This window comes from Jaculus jaculus, chromosome 5 (genome assembly GCF_020740685.1).
Source record: "Jaculus jaculus isolate mJacJac1 chromosome 5, mJacJac1.mat.Y.cur, whole genome shotgun sequence".
NCBI classification, from domain to species: domain Eukaryota; kingdom Metazoa; phylum Chordata; class Mammalia; order Rodentia; family Dipodidae; genus Jaculus; species Jaculus jaculus.
In genome coordinates, this window is record NC_059106.1 from 25,271,354 (window position 1) to 25,290,572 (window position 19,219).

General features: G+C 42.5%; 1 protein-coding gene across 45 annotated transcripts in view; it reads right to left on the reverse strand.

Moving 5' to 3' along the window:
* Window positions 1-19,219, reverse strand: part of Clasp1 (cytoplasmic linker associated protein 1) — a 263,726-nt gene that overhangs the window by 145,053 nt on the left and 99,454 nt on the right. For 44 of the 45 annotated variants that reach the window (XM_045150081.1, XM_045150066.1, XM_045150080.1 and 41 more), the window contains exon 8: window positions 19,203-19,219. This exon is cut by the window's right edge and continues 51 nt beyond it. In XM_045150081.1, coding sequence (XP_045006016.1) covers window positions 19,203-19,219 — 17 coding nt within the window. Of the gene's footprint in view, window positions 1-9,989; window positions 10,104-19,202 lie in introns of those variants that run through there. The other variant, XM_045150067.1, reaches the window with a different exon arrangement.

The window sequence follows — 19,219 nt, forward strand, 5'->3', positions numbered from 1 at the left end:
AAAATAGGGTCCTATAACAAGAAGGCAGGGCACAGACACATTTGGACAGGGTGCTACTGAGAAGGCTGCAACATGCTGGATGGCTTTTGTCAAAGCCAGCCTCATCTCCATGGGCATACATTACTCAGGCATCTCTGTCACTGACAGGGAATTCATGAGTAGGAGGGAAGGAAGAGTAGGAGGAAAGTTCCAATCACTAGGAATAATGAAGTAAAAGCATGCCTCAGAATAAGGCACAGAGCAAGACTTACGCTTACAGTAGGAAGAGGGACACTACTGAGCTACTCTACCTGAGTTCAAAGCGTCACATCCGCCACCCTGTAGTCCTAAACTCATGGACACTGGTAAATGCACACAGCTCTCTATAGCTTGCCCTAATTACAGACACTAAGAATGGCAATCCACACTCAAGTTTGATGGTCTAGTTTAAGTCTGGATTTTTCTCAAAGGCCTATGGCCAGAGTACTATCCGGGAGGTTGATGGGACCTTTAGCTGTTGAGGCCTAGTGGAAGAAGTTGCATCACTGTGGGTGTGCCATGTCGGAACCCTGAACCCTTCTTATCTCTGCTTCCTGAATTCCTGAGATGAGCAACTCTAATTCACATGCCATAATCTGCTAGCTCATCACAAACCCCAAAGCAACAGGGCCAACCTATTATGGAACAAACCTCTGAAACTAAAGCCCCCCCCAAAAAAATAAACCTTTTCCCTTTTTAAGCTGATTTATGTCAGGTATTTGATTTAATAATGGAAACTTGACTAACGCAATGAGGGTTTTGGTACCAAAGCACTTAAGAACACTGATGACTGAAAAAACTGATTTGATGTGCTTGAGAGATGGGTTAGCAGTTAAGGCGCTTGCCTGTGAAGCCAAAGGACCCAGGTTTGACTCTCCAGATCCCATGTTAGCCAGACACACAAAGGTGAGGCAAGTTAACACATGCCCACTAGGTAGCATAAGCATCTGGAATTCAACTGCAGTGGCTGAAGCCCTGGCATGCCAATTCTCTACATCTCCCCTCCCTTCCTCCCGCCCTCCGTCTCTCTCACTAAAAAAGAAAGAAAGAGAAGGGGGGGGGAGGAAGGAAGGAAGAAAGTGAGGGAAAGAGGGAGGGAGGGAGGGAGAGAGGGAGAGAGGGAGGGAGGGAAGAAGGGAGGGAGGGAGGCAGGCAGGCAGATTTGAAAAAGTGATTTTCTTTTCCATTTCATTTTTTTTAAAAAACCAAATGTATATCCTGGTCATCCTTGACCTTGGTATAAAAATGGTAAAGCCTGCCCTCATCATGACAAAAAAACTTATTCACCTGGCCTGCTCAGTCCAGTCTCGAAAAGCTAAAAAGTCCATGGGTAGCTGTGTCTGCACTGTCTAGGCACACATGTCACATGGGAGGTAGACCCACAAAATACAGTCAGTGACAGGCTCATGTAGCTCCTGGTTTAGAAGCTGGAAGCACCTCTGTGTGGTGCCCAGTATGGAAGACGGGCCATGACTGACCTGTAAAGGCTACAAAGCCAGTTTACAGTCAGTCTTTGGTTGCCAATGCTATAAGCACGAAGACTGGCTATGTTATAAAGAAAAGAGGTTGAGTTTAGCTCTTGGCTCTGGCCCAAGCTCACAGGCCCACACTTGCTAGTAGAAACCTGGAGTGGTACGGGCCATCGTGGGGTGGGGAGGGGGAAACATATGCATATGGTTAAATGTGTCTCCTCTGGCCTCTTTCCCAGTTTTCACAAAGCTGCCACCAGGAATTTATGGTCCACGGTTAACAACCTTATCTTAAGAACTCAGAAAGTCGTCAATGAGAACTTGTGACTCAAAATTATGCTGCAATAGTAATGACAATCCCAAACATCACAGAATAAGCTAGAAAAGAGCATGGTACTGAAACTGTCTCTTAGCCCTCATAAAAGTACATAAAAGATACAGTGCATATCTGTAAGTGTGCACATTGTGACTTATAGCTTTAATATTTCATGGCAAAGGGAATGATTTAAGCAATTAAGAGACAAAAAAACAGAGCCAATACATGAATTATTAACACTTAAAAGTACACTTCCAGGCATCAACAATTAAACTCTTAACATACATAATTTTTTAAAGTCATATTAACGAGAATCACCATATATCCCTCCGCTGAGTAAATATTCATTTCTCCTTTAGACCATAGCATTTATTTTACCTTTGAACTTGACCTGAGGGGGATGTTGTATTTAGTAACTATCAGAACCCAAATCCCATGTACATCAGTTCAACATGTGCGCTCCCAGGGAAATGTCACTATAATTATTGCTGGAACCACTGTGACCCAATTCTTCTTGACAACCACTCTAGGCACAAAGGCCAGTCAGCTGGAAAAACTCAAGATTGAGCCGAATTTGGCCATGGCTCCCTATCAGAAAAAACGACCCCCATACTGAGCAGTGATGACACCACCAGCTATCTCTCTCTGTACAAAGAACCTTTTGGCTCACCCTACTTTAATGACCTGCTTAGAAACTCTCCTAGCTACAGCCAAAGAACCAAAGAAAAAGGATGGGGCAGTGAAAATAAGACCGATGGGTCTAGTAAGTCTCAGTCCAAAACACAACCGACTTGAATCAAACTAAATTTTAGTGTTGGCGTCCAGAAGAGTAACCAATCGTCTTTAATAGTCCTTTCCTCAGAACCTGCTTGTCCACCACCACCCACCAGCCCACTGAATTGTCCTTACTTTCCTCTTCCTTTCTTTCTCCCTTGGTTATCTCCTGCCACATTCCTCCACTCACCCAAATGCTCACTATGAGTGGCCACTGCCCCTTAACCAGCTGTCACTGCCATCCCTCTGCAGTTCCACCAAGGCCTCCCTAAAGCAGGTCTCTCTCATCTCATAGGTGGGTTTCTAGTACTGAAACTATGGCCTTACTGGTTTCCATCTCTCTAATTTTGACTTTAAGTTAGGATTCCCTAGAACCAACATATAGCCAAGATGTGGTAGTGCATATCTGTAATCCCAGTGTATCTATGGCGAGACGGGGAGGTGGAGACAGGAGAACCCCATCAAGCTTGCAGTCTGACAAATGCAATAGCAAGAATGGAAGATGCTGCCTGGAATAAGGCAGAGGGCAAAGGCCAACACTGGAGCTGTCCTGACCTCCCCACTCGTGCTCCGTGGTGTGTACCAACATGTACCAACATATACAAACATACTGGATACATACTGCATATAAACATACAAATGAAGTTTTTTTTAAAAAAAAGCTCTTTCTGCTACCTGCTTACTTCTTTCCAGATTTTTATGTTTAATAAAAAAATATGGGAGGGGGAGTACTAGGTGCATAGCAAAGTTGTGAAAACAGTCTAAAGTTCCCACATAGCTCACACTAAATTTCCCCTGTTATCAACCTGCAGTAATACACTTGCTATGACTAATGGACCAGGAAGGGTATGTCACCATTACCTAACTACCAGTTTGTCCCACAGTTTTTTAGTTTTTAGTTAATATCATTTCTCTGTCTAGGATTCTGTCAAGAAGCATACCTTTACTTTCCCTACACTTCTCCAGGTTGTAACAGTTTCTCAGTGTGGTGGTTTCATTCAGATGACCCCCATAAATTCATGTGTTGTGAATGCTAGGACCCCAGCTCGTGACAGTTTGGGAATTGGGCCCTCCTGGAGGCAGTGTATTGTTGGGGGCAGGTTCCCCTTGCCAGTGTTAGGCTCACTCTCCTACTGCTGCTGTCCACCTGATATTGGCCAGGAGGTGATGTCCACCCTCTGCTTATGCCACTGTTTTCCCTGCCATCATATCATGGAGCTTCCCCTTGAGTCTGTAAGCCAACATAAACCCTTTCCTCCCATAAACTGCTTGTGGCTGAACATTTTCTACCAAAAATGAAAATGAAAAGCTGACTTTAATACTTAGTCTTTCCATGTTTCAAATAACCCTGGCAATTTTGAGGAGCACTGGTTGGCTAAAAACCAAAAGTTTCTGCCATATATAAGCAGAGCTTAAGAGGCAGATTAGACCACAGAGGTAGGATGCCATTCTTATGATAATGTGTTAGTTTTATCAGTGTTGTGGCCAATGACAACAGCTTAAGGGGAGGAAAGACATCACTTAGCTCATAGTTTCAGTCCATGATGGCAGAGCAGCCAGGAAGCTAGAGCGACACCTGCACTAGTGGACTTCCTTTTCCCCTTTCTGGACCCTCAGACTATGGGAAAGTATAACCCACACTTAGGGCAGGGCCCCCTTATTCTTGTCTGGAATCTCCCATGCAGGCACACCCACAGATGTACTCTATTCATTTCCTAAGATTGACTGATTTTCGCTTTCTCTCTCTCTCTCTGTCTCCCCCTCTCTCCCTCCCTCCCTTTCTTTGAGAGAGGGCGAGGGAGAGAGAGAATGAACACACCAGGGCCTCTAGCCAGTGCAAACTCCTGACACACGTGTCTCCATGTACATCTGGTTTACATGGGTTCTGGGGAGTTGAACCTGGGTCCTTACACTTCGCAGGCAGGTGCCTTAACTGCTAAGCCATCTCTCCAGCCCTAGGTGCTTTTACTAATGTGTGTGTGTGTGTGTGTGTGTGTGTGCGCGCGCGCATATGTGGTAGCCAGAGGTTGGTGCTGAGTGTCTTCCTCAACTGCTCTCCGCTTTAGTTTTCGAGACAGGGTTTCTCACTAAAGCTGGAGCTTGCTGATTCGGCCAGAGGAGCTAGCCAGCCTGGCCCAGGGATCCCACCCTAGTTCTGGGATTGCAGATGCTCACCACTGCACCTGGATTTTACATGGTGCTGGGATCCAAACTAAGTTCTTCATGCTTGCACGGCAGACACTTTACCAACTGAGCCATTTTATCAGGCCCTCCTAAGCATTTCTTGATGCAAACAAATTGACAAGTTCATGCATGCCAAGTCAAGTGGACACCTCAGACACTTGGCTGAGGTAGGTTGCTTTGTTGAGCCTTAGTCCATACTGTACCCTGCAGAAGGAAGTCACTGGCCACCACCCACACTTAAGAGTGGAGTGAAGATGGGCGTGGTGGTGCACGCCTTTAATCCCAAGCATTTGGGAGGCAGAGGTAGGAGGATCACTGTGAGTTTGAGGCCATCCTGAGACTACATACTGAATTCCAGGTCAGCCTAGGCTACAGTGAGACTACCTCAAAAAAAGAAAAGGAAGAAGAGTGGAATGAAATGTTCTCTCACAGGGTGAAACATTTACGTAAATGATCTGGGAAAATTCTACATGCAAGATTAACAACATGTTTACTTGAGTTCTACTCCAGTCAAGTACTTTCTCTTGTATCTTAATGTATCCCAACTTGGGCCACTGAGAGCCTCTGCTAATCATGGCATGGCTTCACTACTATTTGCGCTGCTTTCTGAGCACTTCTGTGTTTTTGTCCTGCATCTGACTCACCTCAGCCTCTGCTCCAGCTCTAAAACCAGCCATTTCCCCAAAGTAGCTGGAGACTTAGGTGGCGGTCTCTTTTAAGAGGATTTCTTTTCTTTTTTTTTTTTAATTTAATTTATTAGTTTTCTTTTCAGTGAATACAGGCAGTTTGGTACCATTATTTAGGCTCATCTGTGATCTACCCCCTCCCATTAGACCCTCCTTGTTAATGAAAATGGGTCGTGCATTGTGGAGTTAGCCCCCAGTTATTAGTATGATAAATGTCTCTGCAAATCATGACCCAACATGTAACTCTGACATTCTTTCCGCCCCCTCTTCCGCAAGATTTCCCTGAGCCATGTTGGGTTCATTTTTGGTCTGCTTCAGTGCTGAGGTGTTGGGGGCAGGATTTCTTTTTTTGTTTTTAATATTTTTTATTTATTTATTTATTTGAGAGCGACAGACAAGAGAGAAAGACAGATAGAGGGAGAGAGAGAGATAATGGGTGCACCAGGGCTTCCAGCTACTGCAAACGAACTCCAGACGCGTGTGCCCCCTTGTGCATCTGGCTAACGTGGGACCTGGGGAACCGAGCCTCGAACCGGGGTCCATAGGCTTCACAGAGCGAACGCTTAACCGCGAAGCCATCTCTCTAGCCCGTAATAGGATTTCTTAAACACCTGCTTGAGCTTTCCGTATCTACAGAGAAATACCATCTGCTTCATGTAAAACCAGGCTTCAGCTTTCTGCTCTGTTAACTCACCTAATGTTCCTGCAAAGGACTGAGTACCTGTGTCATACACATGGCACTGATGTGCCAGCAAAATGCTGTCGTGCCAAGCCACCTACAGGTACCATTTATTTCACAGTGGCATGGATTTAAAGTGAAATAAACTGAAGCTACCCGGGCATGGTGGTACACACCTTTAATCCCAGCACTCGGGAGGCAGAGGTAGGAGGATTGCTGTGAGTTCGAAGCCACCCTGAGACTCCATAGTGAATTCCAGGTCAGCCTAGGCTAGAGTGAGACACTACCTCGAAAAACAAAAAAACAAAAAAAAAAAAAAAAAAGAAAAAGAAAAAGAAAAAGAAAAGAAAGAAACTGAGACTGAAAGATAAGTTGCCTGCCCTGGTCCCACATGATTCTATAGAGGCTACCTTCCCACTCAGTCTTGGAAATTTCAAAGTCCACACATTGCTCACTGAGGCCCCAATGGCCCTCATCCACTTGGAATTCAGCCACTTAGACTATTGGTCCTAAAGGCTACCTAAAGGGCTAGTGACATTTTTTTTTTAAATGATTTATACGAGCCTGTACCAAACTGAGAAAAATAAGGAAAAACTGTGTCTTTCTCATAAAGCTAAATTTGTTTCACTTAAAGAACTATCTTTCATTCAGAATCACATCTTTCTGATTTCTAAGTAGCACTGGTGGCCTACTTTATGAAATCATGACAAAGAAACTGGGTTTGGAAAATTCACATTGTCACCCTTTATCAGTCTCCGCTGCTAACTCAATTTTTTGTTTGTCCATGTAATCGAGTGGGTGCTATGTTTACATGGGTGCACCCTGTGTGTGCTTTCCTCTACCTCCTCCTTACTTCTCTGAGACAGTCTCTCACTGAACCTGAGGCTGCCATTTTTCGGTTTGACTAGCTGACCAAGGAGCACCACGGAGTCTCCTGTCACTGTCTTCCTCAGCTCTGGGGCTACAGGCATGCATGGCCTTGCCCAGCTTTTTATGTGAGAGCTAGGGATCCAACTCAGGTCCTCGAGCTTTCACAACTGCTATGACCTGCTGAGCCATCTCCCCAAGTTCATAACTCAATTTTTTACAGCTTTTTACCTCCCCACAAAGTAGGTGGCCTATAAGAAAGACCCTAATTTCTTGGAATGGTACTCAAGGTCTTATCCATCTTCTCCCATTTCTTCTCTGGCAATTCCAAACTGCTTCTAAAAGCAAGCTTGTCATGTCTGAATTACAATTTGTTTTGCCAGAATCCTACCCCACCCTCTTTAAGTATTCTCATCAAACAACTGATAGAAGCATCACTCTCTTAAAGCAACGTTTAGCTATGGAGTACCTTTGCCTTGAACTTGCAGTCCTCTTGCCTCAGCCTCCCTACTAGAGCTGAGATTCCAAACAGGTGTCACCATTACTGGATCCAATGCCTGTTTTCCTGATGTCTCTTTTAAACCTTGATTTTTGAAATATTCCCTATAGCAACTATTGAAAATGGTACAATTTTAGAATCTAGACACAAACAAAAATTTCAGGTTTGGGCTGGAGAGGTGGCTCAGTGGTTAAAGGCAGACTCCCCGCTACCCACAGAAAGTGAGATGCACAAAGTGGCACATGCATCTGGAGTTCACTGGCAGTGGCAGGAAGCCCTGGTGTGCCCATCCGTTCTCATTCCCTCCCCCCTCCCCCTGCTTGCAAATAAGTAAACAGATAGACAGATGGATAAATACTCCAGTTTGGTCTGAATAGTAAAGTGGAGGGTGCTCCTCATTGCCCTGCCACGAACTCACTCACGGGGGTCTCCAAACCTTCCCATCTATCCCTCAGGGGGCTACTTGCAGTGCGGACTATAAACACAACACTGCGCAGGTACATGCTCGGAGAACACTACCACACTCTACCTGCAGTGGGAGAAGGGATCCTTTAGTAACCACGATTCAAATGTGCCACTCTAACAAGAAGCGGCCTGTAACCCTGTATCCCTTGCAGCTACTCAGGGTAAATGTCAGCAAGGCTTCTGAGCCAGCATCTCGGGTAACAGTGACCAAGGAGATACAGGCAATTTGAACGGAAATGCCACCCAAAAAGGCAGTCTGTATTTTAAACTCAGATCCACAAGGCTTCCTAATCTATGCCTTTAACTTAAAATAGTTAAGTCCATATTACTTTGCCCTACTGTTGAAAAGTAAACCAAAAACACAAGTTAAGACAAATGTTACTTATCAGTGACACATTTTCAAATCCTTAGTGAAGTCACTTGAGGGCATAAATTATTTAATGTTCCCACCTAGGTATTGATTTCTGAAGGGCTGAAAATAGAACACTATAACAAGGTAAGGGACAAAAAGAATACTCTCATCATACACATTATACCATCAACATAAAAACATAAGGGGATGTCTGTATCTCTCTGATTATAAATGAATAATAAAATATTTAAATATATTTGTGGATAAATATAATATCTTCTAATAGGGCATGTTCTGCCAAAACAAAACTTTAATTTGGTTTCATCCAAACTAAGATAAGTTTGGAAGACAAAGATGCACACTCTTTTTTAAAAATATTTCATTAACTGATTTGACAGAGAAAGAGAGAGAGAAAGGGAGAAAGAAAGAATGGACGCACCAGGACCTCCAGCCACTGCAAATAAACTCCAGACACATGTGCCCCCTTGGACATGTGGCTAACGTGGGTCCTGGGGAACTGAACCTGGGTTCTTTGGCTTTTCAGGCAAATGCCTTAACCACTAAGTCATCCCTCTACTCCAAAGATACACTCTTAATGATGCCCTACATCTTAGCACAGAGCAAAGGGCTGGAGAGGTGCCCATTTCCTTGCAGTGGGAGACAAATGAACACTTGTTATTGTGTACAGCTTCACTGAGCAATACCTGTTCAGTGGAAGGCTCTGGAAAAACCCTTCAGAGACTGAAAAATTAAAGGCTTGCTCTGAAAATTACCCTAGGACAGCAAGACAGCCAGCAAGTCATCATCATCACAGTTATCAGCACTTGGCCAGGTCCATGCAAATCTACTTCAAACATAGTGTTCCAAAAATCACCTCAGCACAGGCCAGACCTGGGGAAAGCTCCATGGGAAATGAAGGATAATCAATTAGACTTTGCTCTGCATTTCATAGATTCTTCCTCTGAAAGGGAGGAAACACGCACACCACGATTCCAAGTCAGAAGCAGCATGCTTACAATGCTGTGGCTTATGCAGATTTATGTGCTCTTGTACAAACTGGAAATTTCTAGCCAGTAGATTCTTTTTTAATGCCTTGTAACTGCAAACTTATATTTACTCCCACAGTCCACAGACTGAGAACATAAAATAGCAGAGAAAATCAAAACGCACATCACTTAGTAGCAGAGGCCAGTAAGTTAAAAAGGAGACATAAAGGGAAGAGAAAGGAAGGGAGGAGGGTACTTAATAGGTTGATATTGTATATATGTAAGTACAATGATTGTGATGGGGAGGTAATATGATGAAGGATGGAATTTCAAAGGAGAAAGTGGGGGAGAGGGAGGGAATTAACATGGGAATTTTTTTATAATCATGGAAAATGCTAATAAAAAATTTTAAAAAACACACATCAAATAAACCAGCAAAGAAGAGGTGAGTACCTTCGCTCTCTGTGCCACCTTCCTTGCTCTCATTTTTGAAGGTTATTAACCCTAACTCTCAGATGTCCTAAAGCTTTTGTGACTTTCCCCTGCCTGAATACAAGCAGCACTCAGAGGTATTATTTCCTCAAGTTTTACCCCAATTTCCAGTTAACAAAGCAATTATAAAACTGTCTAAGTATTTTAGAGACTTCCTAGTCAAGCGGCAATAATGACACTTTCCAGAATAGAAACAGCCTACCTTTCCCAGTCGTCATGACTGCCAGTGATCCTGGTACCAAATAAACGCAGCATTCGGAAGCAACAGTAGCTCCCAAACAGCATCAGCAATGTCTCCGCCCACAGCTTCTTCAGCAAGGCAACTGCCACCCAATTCCAAAATAAAAGCCTACACTACAACAGGCAGAGGAGGGACTGTCTCCATCTGACTTTACTCATGGAAGACAGTGTTCTTTAAAGCTGGCATTAAAAGAAAGTTAAACCAACTATATTGGTTCTGCCAGAAACAGAATTTCCCTAACATAAATCTTAAAATTAAAAAAAATAACAAGCAATCTTTGTTTCATGTACAAGATAGCACAGGCTGCCCACTGCAGCTTATGCTACTGAGGCTATTTTAGGTGGGCTTCTCCAGAGCCCAGCTCAACACATTTGCCAGCCCTGTAGACACCCCACGTATCTGTGGCTAAAATACTGAACCAAGTCCCAAGCCCTGCAAAAGGCAGAGTGTAATAAACAACCAGGGGGATGGGTGGGAAACCATTATCAACACCTGAGCCACTTACTCACCACCTCTGTTCTTAAAGGCAATGTGTGGAGAATAGTGGGTTGGCTTCTTAATAAAGATTCACGTTTAAATGGATGCCTTGTCCTTGCTGCTGCTGGCAGTACTTCAACCCTTACCTAACAATCTATCGGTCTACACGTATGTCTCATTCCCAACAAAGCTGAATCAGCTAACATCTTTCAATTATATTTTAACCTTAAAATATAAGGATTGCCAGGTGTGGTGGTACATGCCTTTATTCCCAGCACTCAAGAGTCTGAGGTAGGAGAATTGGTATGAGTTTGAGGCCAGCCTGTGACTACATAGTAAATTCAAGGCCAGCCTGAGCTTGAGCAAGACCCTACCTCAAAAATAAATATAGACAGATAAATAAATAAATAAGTTTAAGGAAGGATGCATTTGGCAGCAAAATGACACCCTAGGTACATTCGTGAGGGATAACAATTTTATGATTATCTGTCACCTACTTTACCTCTTTATCTGAAAATAAATGTGTTATTTTTCTTTAGCTAAAGATTATGAAATTTCAGCCCCCAACACCTCAGCACTGAAGCAGACCAAAAATGAACCCAACATGGCTCGGAAATTTTGTGGAAGAAGGGGTGGAAAGAATGTCAGAGTCACATGTTGGGTCATGATATGCAGAGACATTTATCGTACCAATAACTGTGGGCTAACTCCACAATGCACGACCCATTTACATCAACAAGGAGAGTCCATTGGGAGGGGGTAGATCATGGATGAGCCTAAACAATGGTTCCAAACTGCCTGTATTTGCTGAAAAGAAAACTAATATATTAAATTTTAAAAAAAAAGATTATGAAATTTCCATGAGTTTAACCCACATGACACTTTTTATTTTTCTCATCATGTTAACTTTGCTCAAGAAACTCAAAACCATGTGTATTTTTTAACCAAATTAACATCCAAGGCCCTGCTTCAATCAAATGCAATTGAAGAACACTAAGTGGTTGTAGATAAAGGACACTGCCTAGTCATAATTACTGGCTCTGTCATTTTAAGAATCTAATTCTCCTATGAGGATAAGCACATCTGCATGATTAAAAGCTTACAGTGAAAATAATTTGCTTTTTGAAACCCATGGAAAGAAAAACTGTAATTTTTGCTTCAAGGGCTTACTAATTATACAGAGATGGAGAGAAGCAAAAGAAACATCTATACAGCAACATATTTTTGCTGCCATATTCTTGCCATTCAAAGCTGAAAGGCCTTTGGGTAACCTAGCAACAAGGAGGAATGAAGTATTCCATATCAAACAGTAAGCCCATCTTATGTTGCTACTTGCCCCCCTTTCTTATTGCTGATTTTAGTCACAATTACACTACATTAAAAATTAAGTGCATAGGTTTCAATTTTGAAACATGTTAAGAACCCAAGATGAAACCAATCTATTCCTTACATTTTCCTCCAAGTTACTACAAATCCAAAGCTTTTATTATTTTTTCTTTATTCTTAATTTTATTTACTTGCAAGCACAGAGAAAATGAATACAGGTACTCTGTGGCCTCTTTCTTGCCACTGCAAAGGAACTCCAGACACATGTGTGACTTTGTATGTCTGGCTTTACATGGGTGCTAAGAAACCAAACCTGGGCCAGCAGCGGGTTTTGCAAGCAAGTGCCTTTAACCATTGAGCCATTGTCCCAACCCCAGAATTTTTATTTCTAACTCAAAATAGCATTATTGTTCAAAAGTAACAAAAGAAAGCTAGAGAGATGACTTAGTGGTTAAGGCATTTGCTTGCAAAGCCAAAGGACCTCAGTTAGATTCCCCAGGACCCATATAAGCCAGATGCTCAAGGGGGCTGTATGCATCTAGAGTTCGTTTGCAGTGTCTGGAGGCCCTGGTACGCCCTCCCTCTGTCTGTGTCTGTCTGTCTGTCTGTCTCTCTCTCTCTCTCTCTCTCTCTCTCTCTCTCTCTCTGCCTGCATCTTTCCCTCTCTTGGCTCTCTCAAATGAATAAATAATTTTTTAAAAAACAGTAAGAAAAGAAAAAAAACCTACTTCTTCAAAATTTAAAAGTTTTACGTATCAAAAGATACTATAAAGTGAGAAGAAAACCCACAGAATAGGGAAAAAAATTACAAGTCACTTATTTGCTAGGAGTTTCATATCCAGGAGGAAAAAAGAATTCATAAAGCTCAGCAACAAAGGCTTAATCCCACTTAAAAATGGGCAATGGACTATACATAAAGGACCCTAAAGACTCTACTAGCAAGCTGTTAGAGCTGATCAAAACCTACAGCAATGTAGAAGGATACAAAATAAATACACAGAAATCAGTAGCCTTCATATATGCTAACAACAAACACACAGAGGATGAAATCAGAGAATCACTCCCATTCACAATTGCATCAAAAAAAAAATAAAGTACCTTGGAATAAACCTAACCAAGGAAGTAAAGAATCTATACAATGAGAACTTTAAAACACTCAAGCAAGAAATTGCAGAAGACACTAGAAAGTGGAGAAACATCCCTTGTTCCTGGATTGGAAGAATCAATATTGTGAAAATGGCAATCTTACCTAAAGCAATCTACACATTTAATGCAATCCCTTCAAAATTCCAAAGGCATTCTTCATGGAAATAGAAAAAACAATCCAAAAATTCATTTGGAATCACAAAAAACCTAGAATATCTAAAATAATACTGAGCAACAAAAAAGAGGCTGGTGGTATCACCATACCTGATTTTAACCTATACTACAGAGCCATAGTAACAAAAACAGCATGGTACTGGCACAAAAACAGACATGTAGATCAGTGGAACAGAATAGAGGACCCAGATGTAAGCCCAAGTAGCTATAGCCACCTGATATTCGATAAAAATGCCAAAAATACTCATTGGAGAAGAAACAGCCTCTTCAGCAAATGGTGTTTTGAAAACTGGATATATATCTGCAGAAGGATGAAAATAGATTCTTCTCTCTCGCCATGCACAACAATTAAGTCCAAATGGATTAAGGACCTTAACATCAGACCAGAAACTCTGAAACTGCTAGAGGAAAAAGTAGGGGAAACCCTTCAACATATTGGTCTTGGCAAAGACTTTCTGAATACAACCCCAATTGCTCAGGCAATAAAACCACAGATTAACCACTGGGACCTAATGAAATTGCAAAGATTTTGCACCGCAAAGGACACAGTGAAAAAAGCAAAGAGGCAACCTACAGAATGGGAAAAAATCTTCGCCAGCTATATATCTGATAGAGGATTAATATCTAGGATATACAAAGAACTCAAAAAGTTAAATAATAAGGAATCAAACAAGCCAATCAAAAAATGGGCTATGGAGCTAAATAGAGAGTTCTCAAAGGAAGAAATACGAATGGCATATAAGCATCTAAAAAAATGTTCTACGTCACTAGTCATCAGGGAAATGCAGATTAAAACTACATTGAGATTCCATCTCACTCCTGTCAGACTGGCCACCATCATGAAAACAAATGATCATAAATGTTGGCGGGGATGTGGAAAAAAAGGAACCCTTCTGCACTGCTGGTGGGAATGCAATCTGGTCCAGCCATTGTGGAAAACAGTGTGGAGGTTCCTAAAACAGCTAGAGATTGATCTACCATATGACCCAGCTATAGCACTCCTAGGCATATATCCAAAAGACTCATCACATTTCCTTAGAAGTACGTGCTCAACCATGTTTATTGCTGCTCAATTTATAATAGCTGGGAAATGGAACCAGCCTAGATGTCCCTCAACAGATGAGTGGATAATGAAGATGTGGCACATTTATACAATGGAGTTCTACTCAGCGGTAAAGAAAAATGAAGTTATGAAATTTGCAGAAAAATGGATGGACCTGGAAAGTATTATACTAAGTGAGGTAACCCAGACCCAAAAAGCCAAGCGCCACATGTTCTCTCTCATATGTGGATCCTAGCTACAGATGACTGGGCTTCTGCGTGAGAATGAAAATACTTAGTAGCAGAGGCCAGTAAGGTAAAAAGGAGACATAAAGGGTAGAGAAAGGAAGAGGGGAGGATACTTAATAGGTTGATATTGTATATATGTAATTACAATGATTGTAATGGGGAGGTAATATGATGGAGAATGGAATTTCAAATGGGAAAGTGTGGGGGTGGGGAGGGAGGGAATTACCATGGGATATATTTTATAATCATGGAAAATGTTAATAAAAATTTTTTAAAAAATGGGCAATGGAGGGGTAGGGAGATGCCTCAGTGGATAAGCACTTGCTGCACAAGCTTGAGGACTGAAGTTCAATCCCCAAAGCCCAAATAAACCAGGCACAGTGGCACTGAGCGTCTGTAACCCCAGCACACCTACAGCAAGGCAAGAGAATCTCCAGAAGGCTCATGGGCCAGCCACCCTGGCAAACACAGTGGTGAACAAGTGACCCTGACTCAAAGAAAGCAGGTGGCGGGGACCAGGCCCGGGACCATTTTCTGGCTTCCATGTGTGCATGTACCTCACGTGTGCCCACATGTATGAACATATACACCAAAAGAAAAACATGAACAAAAGAGATGAACAAAGAATTTTACAAAGAATCTACAAGTGGTCAACAAGCTCATGAATGCTCAACACCATTAGTAACCAGGGAAACATAAAACAAAACCACAAAGGCATACCAACTTACCTACAAAGATGGCTGTCACCAAAGTGGAAAGGGACAGTGTGACCAAAATGCAGAGAACACACAAATTGCTGGTGGAAATGTGAAACAGTGGGTGACTCTCGGTGAGCTAAGCCCAACCACTGTGCGAGCGACTCATCCCATCCCCACCTGGACAATCCTCAGTGAGCTAAGCCTAAATCATTGTGCGGCCCAGACATCCAGCCCCCTCCTAGACAAAGGAGACTCCCAAGAGCTGAAAATGTGCCCAGGTTCCCAAAGCTGCTCACCAATGTCTAAAACCATACCATATACAACAGAAAAATAGGGAAACAACTCAAGTAGTTATCAAAGAACGAAAAGTTATGCTTATCTGTAGGTACAATAAAAATTAATTCTATGCTTGAATTGGCTGATTATATAGTATGAATTCTATCTTTAAAAAAGATTACTGTCAATTTAAAGAAAGTATATTTTGTGAAGACCCCCTCAAAAACTAGCTTGGGGGTTAAAGGTCCTTGCTTGCAAAGCCTGCCTCACCCAGTTCACTGTAAGCCAGACACAAAAAGTGGCATCTGGCAAAGGTTTGCAGCAGTAAGAGACACTGGCAAGTACATACACACACACACAAATTCGTCAAAACTCCAAGCACAAATTTCTCTACAGTGATGTTCATTTGATTTTTTTTCTTTTGGTTTTTCAAGGTAGGGTCTCACTCTAGGTCAGGCTGACCTGGAATTCTCTCTGCGTTCTCAGGGTGGCCTTGTACTCACAGCAATCCTCCTATCTCTGCCTCACGAGTGCTGGGATTAAAGGTGTGCACCACCACACCTGGCTTCATTTGAGTTTTTAAAAAGTGAACATACCCTACAATGAAGGCCCAGAAGGAGAAGCCAATCATTTTAAGCACCAACCACACACACACACACACACACACACACACACACACACACACGCCTGAGGCACTGTGATTAAGAGTTTTACACATGGTCTCACTCACCACCCCTGCAGGTGTTCCATGTTATATATGAGCAAACAGGTGCTCACAGGAGTTAACTCGCCTGCCCAAAGTCAAAGCAAAAGAGTGGCAGTGAGGACACAGCTGTCTTTCCTGATGAAAAAGGATGTTTACATGTTTTCAATAGCCTGTTAGCTTCTCTGTGACATTGTCTCTACGCTTCCTGTGGAGCACCAGAAATATTACCACTGCAAAACGGAATGTTTCACAAACATCTCACCACTCATTCAATAGACAACTGTCATGTCCTAGTCCCGAATACAAGCTGCTAAAATTTCAAAGTGGGAGCCTAAAGGACACAGATGACTGAAAAGAAACCTTTTGGGGTATGCTGAGGAAGTGACTTGCTTTATGAGCCAATGCCAATGAGACCGGTGGTCAGAACCTCAAGCCAAAGGCCGTTTAGGACTGAAAGTGAGCTCCAAGCTGCATTCATTCTCTCCTCAGTGCCAGTTCATATGCAACACCACAGAACCCCAGTGGTAAAAGTGCCCACGTGTTAAAAGTAGACAAACGAGAATCCAGTCGCCCAACACAAAGCATACCTATGTGCATTCAAGACTTTATGAGAGGTACACTCCCAACCAATGACCCAGCCAGAGAGAGAGAGCAAGCCAGAGCTAAGACGACACAGCAAGGTATCCCAGTCCCAGAATGAGCAAACTGTATATTTGAGAGGCTTAAGGAAACAGAAATGCAGAAATGCATCAAACTACCACCAAACACAAACCTGTAAGCAAAAAAACAAAAACTAAAAAAAAAAAGGCAAGGAGGTAGAGGCTTCCTGAAGATATTTGCCAGGGGAATCTGACACCAGTTTGGAAGCAGGAAAAACCTTTGAGAGAAGAGCCAGGAGCTGAAGGTGTAAGGCAGCTGGGTAGGAAAAGGAAGACGGGTGCTATCATGCTCTAGGTCTTCAAAGGAGAGCAGCAGGGAGGGACCAAGGCCAGTGCAAACAGCTTCCCAGGAGGGGCAGACCCGAAGCTGAGGAGAGTGTGGTGGCTGGTGGGTCCAAGGATGTGTGCCGGCTCATCTTGAGACAGTAGGTAGAAGTCATAAAAAGACTTCAAAATAAAACTACCTGGTGAGGGCAGACAATAGAATGTAGCTGCAATGTGGAAATGTAATGAAATACTCTTACTAAAACACCTTTTATAGCACTGGATCTGCCCTGCCCCGCCCCACTCAGCCATCACCATGTAATTAAGGTAATGAGGATAATGTCTTAGCCTTTCTTCTGACAAACACATGGAACAATTTCCCTTCTGTGATGTCTTTACTGGTAAGAAGGCAATACTGGCATCGTAACCTAAGTTGGCAGTGTGCCTTCCTCTTGCATCTTAAGGAATAGTTTGAGGAGTGCTGTGGTAGTTGTTTTTTAAAGGTGGCAGGTCCTGCACTCAACCCAACAGGTCCTGGGCTTTTCCGGGTTGGGAAGTTCTTATTACTTGTTGACAGGATCTGTTTCAGTATGTTATATGCTTTTAATTTTGGTAGATCATCTGTGTCAGAACTTAACTATTTCTTTTCTTTTTCCAGATTTTTGAATATATCCCCCAATGATTCTTTGGGTTTCACTAGAATCTATAATAACTTCCCTTTTCATCTCTAACTTTTATCTTTCTTTCTCTCATTGGTTTGGTAGGGGTTTATTTATCTTGGTTTTCTTAAAATATTTTATTTTTGTTAATTTATTTAACAGAAAGAGGGAGAAAAACGGGGGAAGAGAGAGAGAGAATGAGTGTGCCAGGGCTCCAGCCACTGCAAATGAACTCCAGACACATGTGCCCTCTTGTGCATATGGCTAATGTGGATCCTGGGGAATTGGGTGCTTTGGCTTTGCAAACCCTGCTAAGCCCTAATCTTGCTTATTTTTTCAAAAGACAACTCTGGTTGAATCTATGTATTGTTCTCTATTTCATTCATTTCCAACCCAATATGTATTATTTCTTTCTATCTGCTGCTTTTGGGCTTGGACCGATCTTATTTTTCTAAGATGCTGAGGTATATCATTAGGTGATTTGAGATATTTCCACTAGTTAGATGATGAAAGTACTCATAGCTATAAAACTGATAATTCTAAACAGTGGTTATTTATATGTACTTTTTGTTTTCAAACACTTTGAATGTCATTTTTACAAAATTTGATGAAGTCCAAAAATCTGGTCTAAGCCCTAACCTGTATCCCCCATCTGGGGTGCACAGAGATGTGTTAACATCTCCCCAAGAAAACAGCTTCACTTGACAAAGGGACAGGGCCAACCATCTCGCAGGGGTGCTTCAGGAAGAAGGAGTCGGAAGCACACAGGTGCTCAGAACGTTTCACATTAGCAGACTGGCCAATGCAGCAAAAGCAAAGAGAACTTTCAGAAAGAACAGTAAGAATGACATCAGAATAGTTGTCTGGGCCACTGAATTGCAGCCAGGCTGTGGTTATTGGGTACAGAAGAACAGCACCTGATTTACATTCTAAAAGGATTACTGTTTGGTAGGTGAGGTTGAATTACAGACACAGAGGAGGAAGAGGACCAAGGATACCAGATGGGATGTTGCTAAGAGAGCCCAGGTAAGGTACCATGAGTCCTGTACTAGCAAGACAGCAGCAGTGAGAATGGAAGTTGGAAGTTTAAAGTACAACCAACAATGGGCTGGACAGATGGCTTAGCAATTAAGGCACTTGCCTGCAAAGCCAAAGGACCCAGTTTCAATTCCCCAGGACCCACATTAGCCAGATGCACAAGGGGGCACACAGGTCTGGAGTTCATTTGCAGTGGGTGGCCGGAGGCCCCGGTGCGCCCATTCTCTCTCTCTCCCCCTCTTTCTCTGTCAAATAAATAAAGTACAACCAACAGGATTAACTAATACATCCAATACAAGTTATGAAGCCAAGTCAGTAATGACACCATAGTTTCTGGGCTGGGAAGGCAGGGGAATTCAGTTTAAGACCTAGAAAACCTCACCAAAATAATTTGGCTGTTCAGAGACAGCATAAGCATTACTGACATAAAACTGAAAAAAAGAAACAGTTTTTCTACTCACCATTTGCAGACTGTATC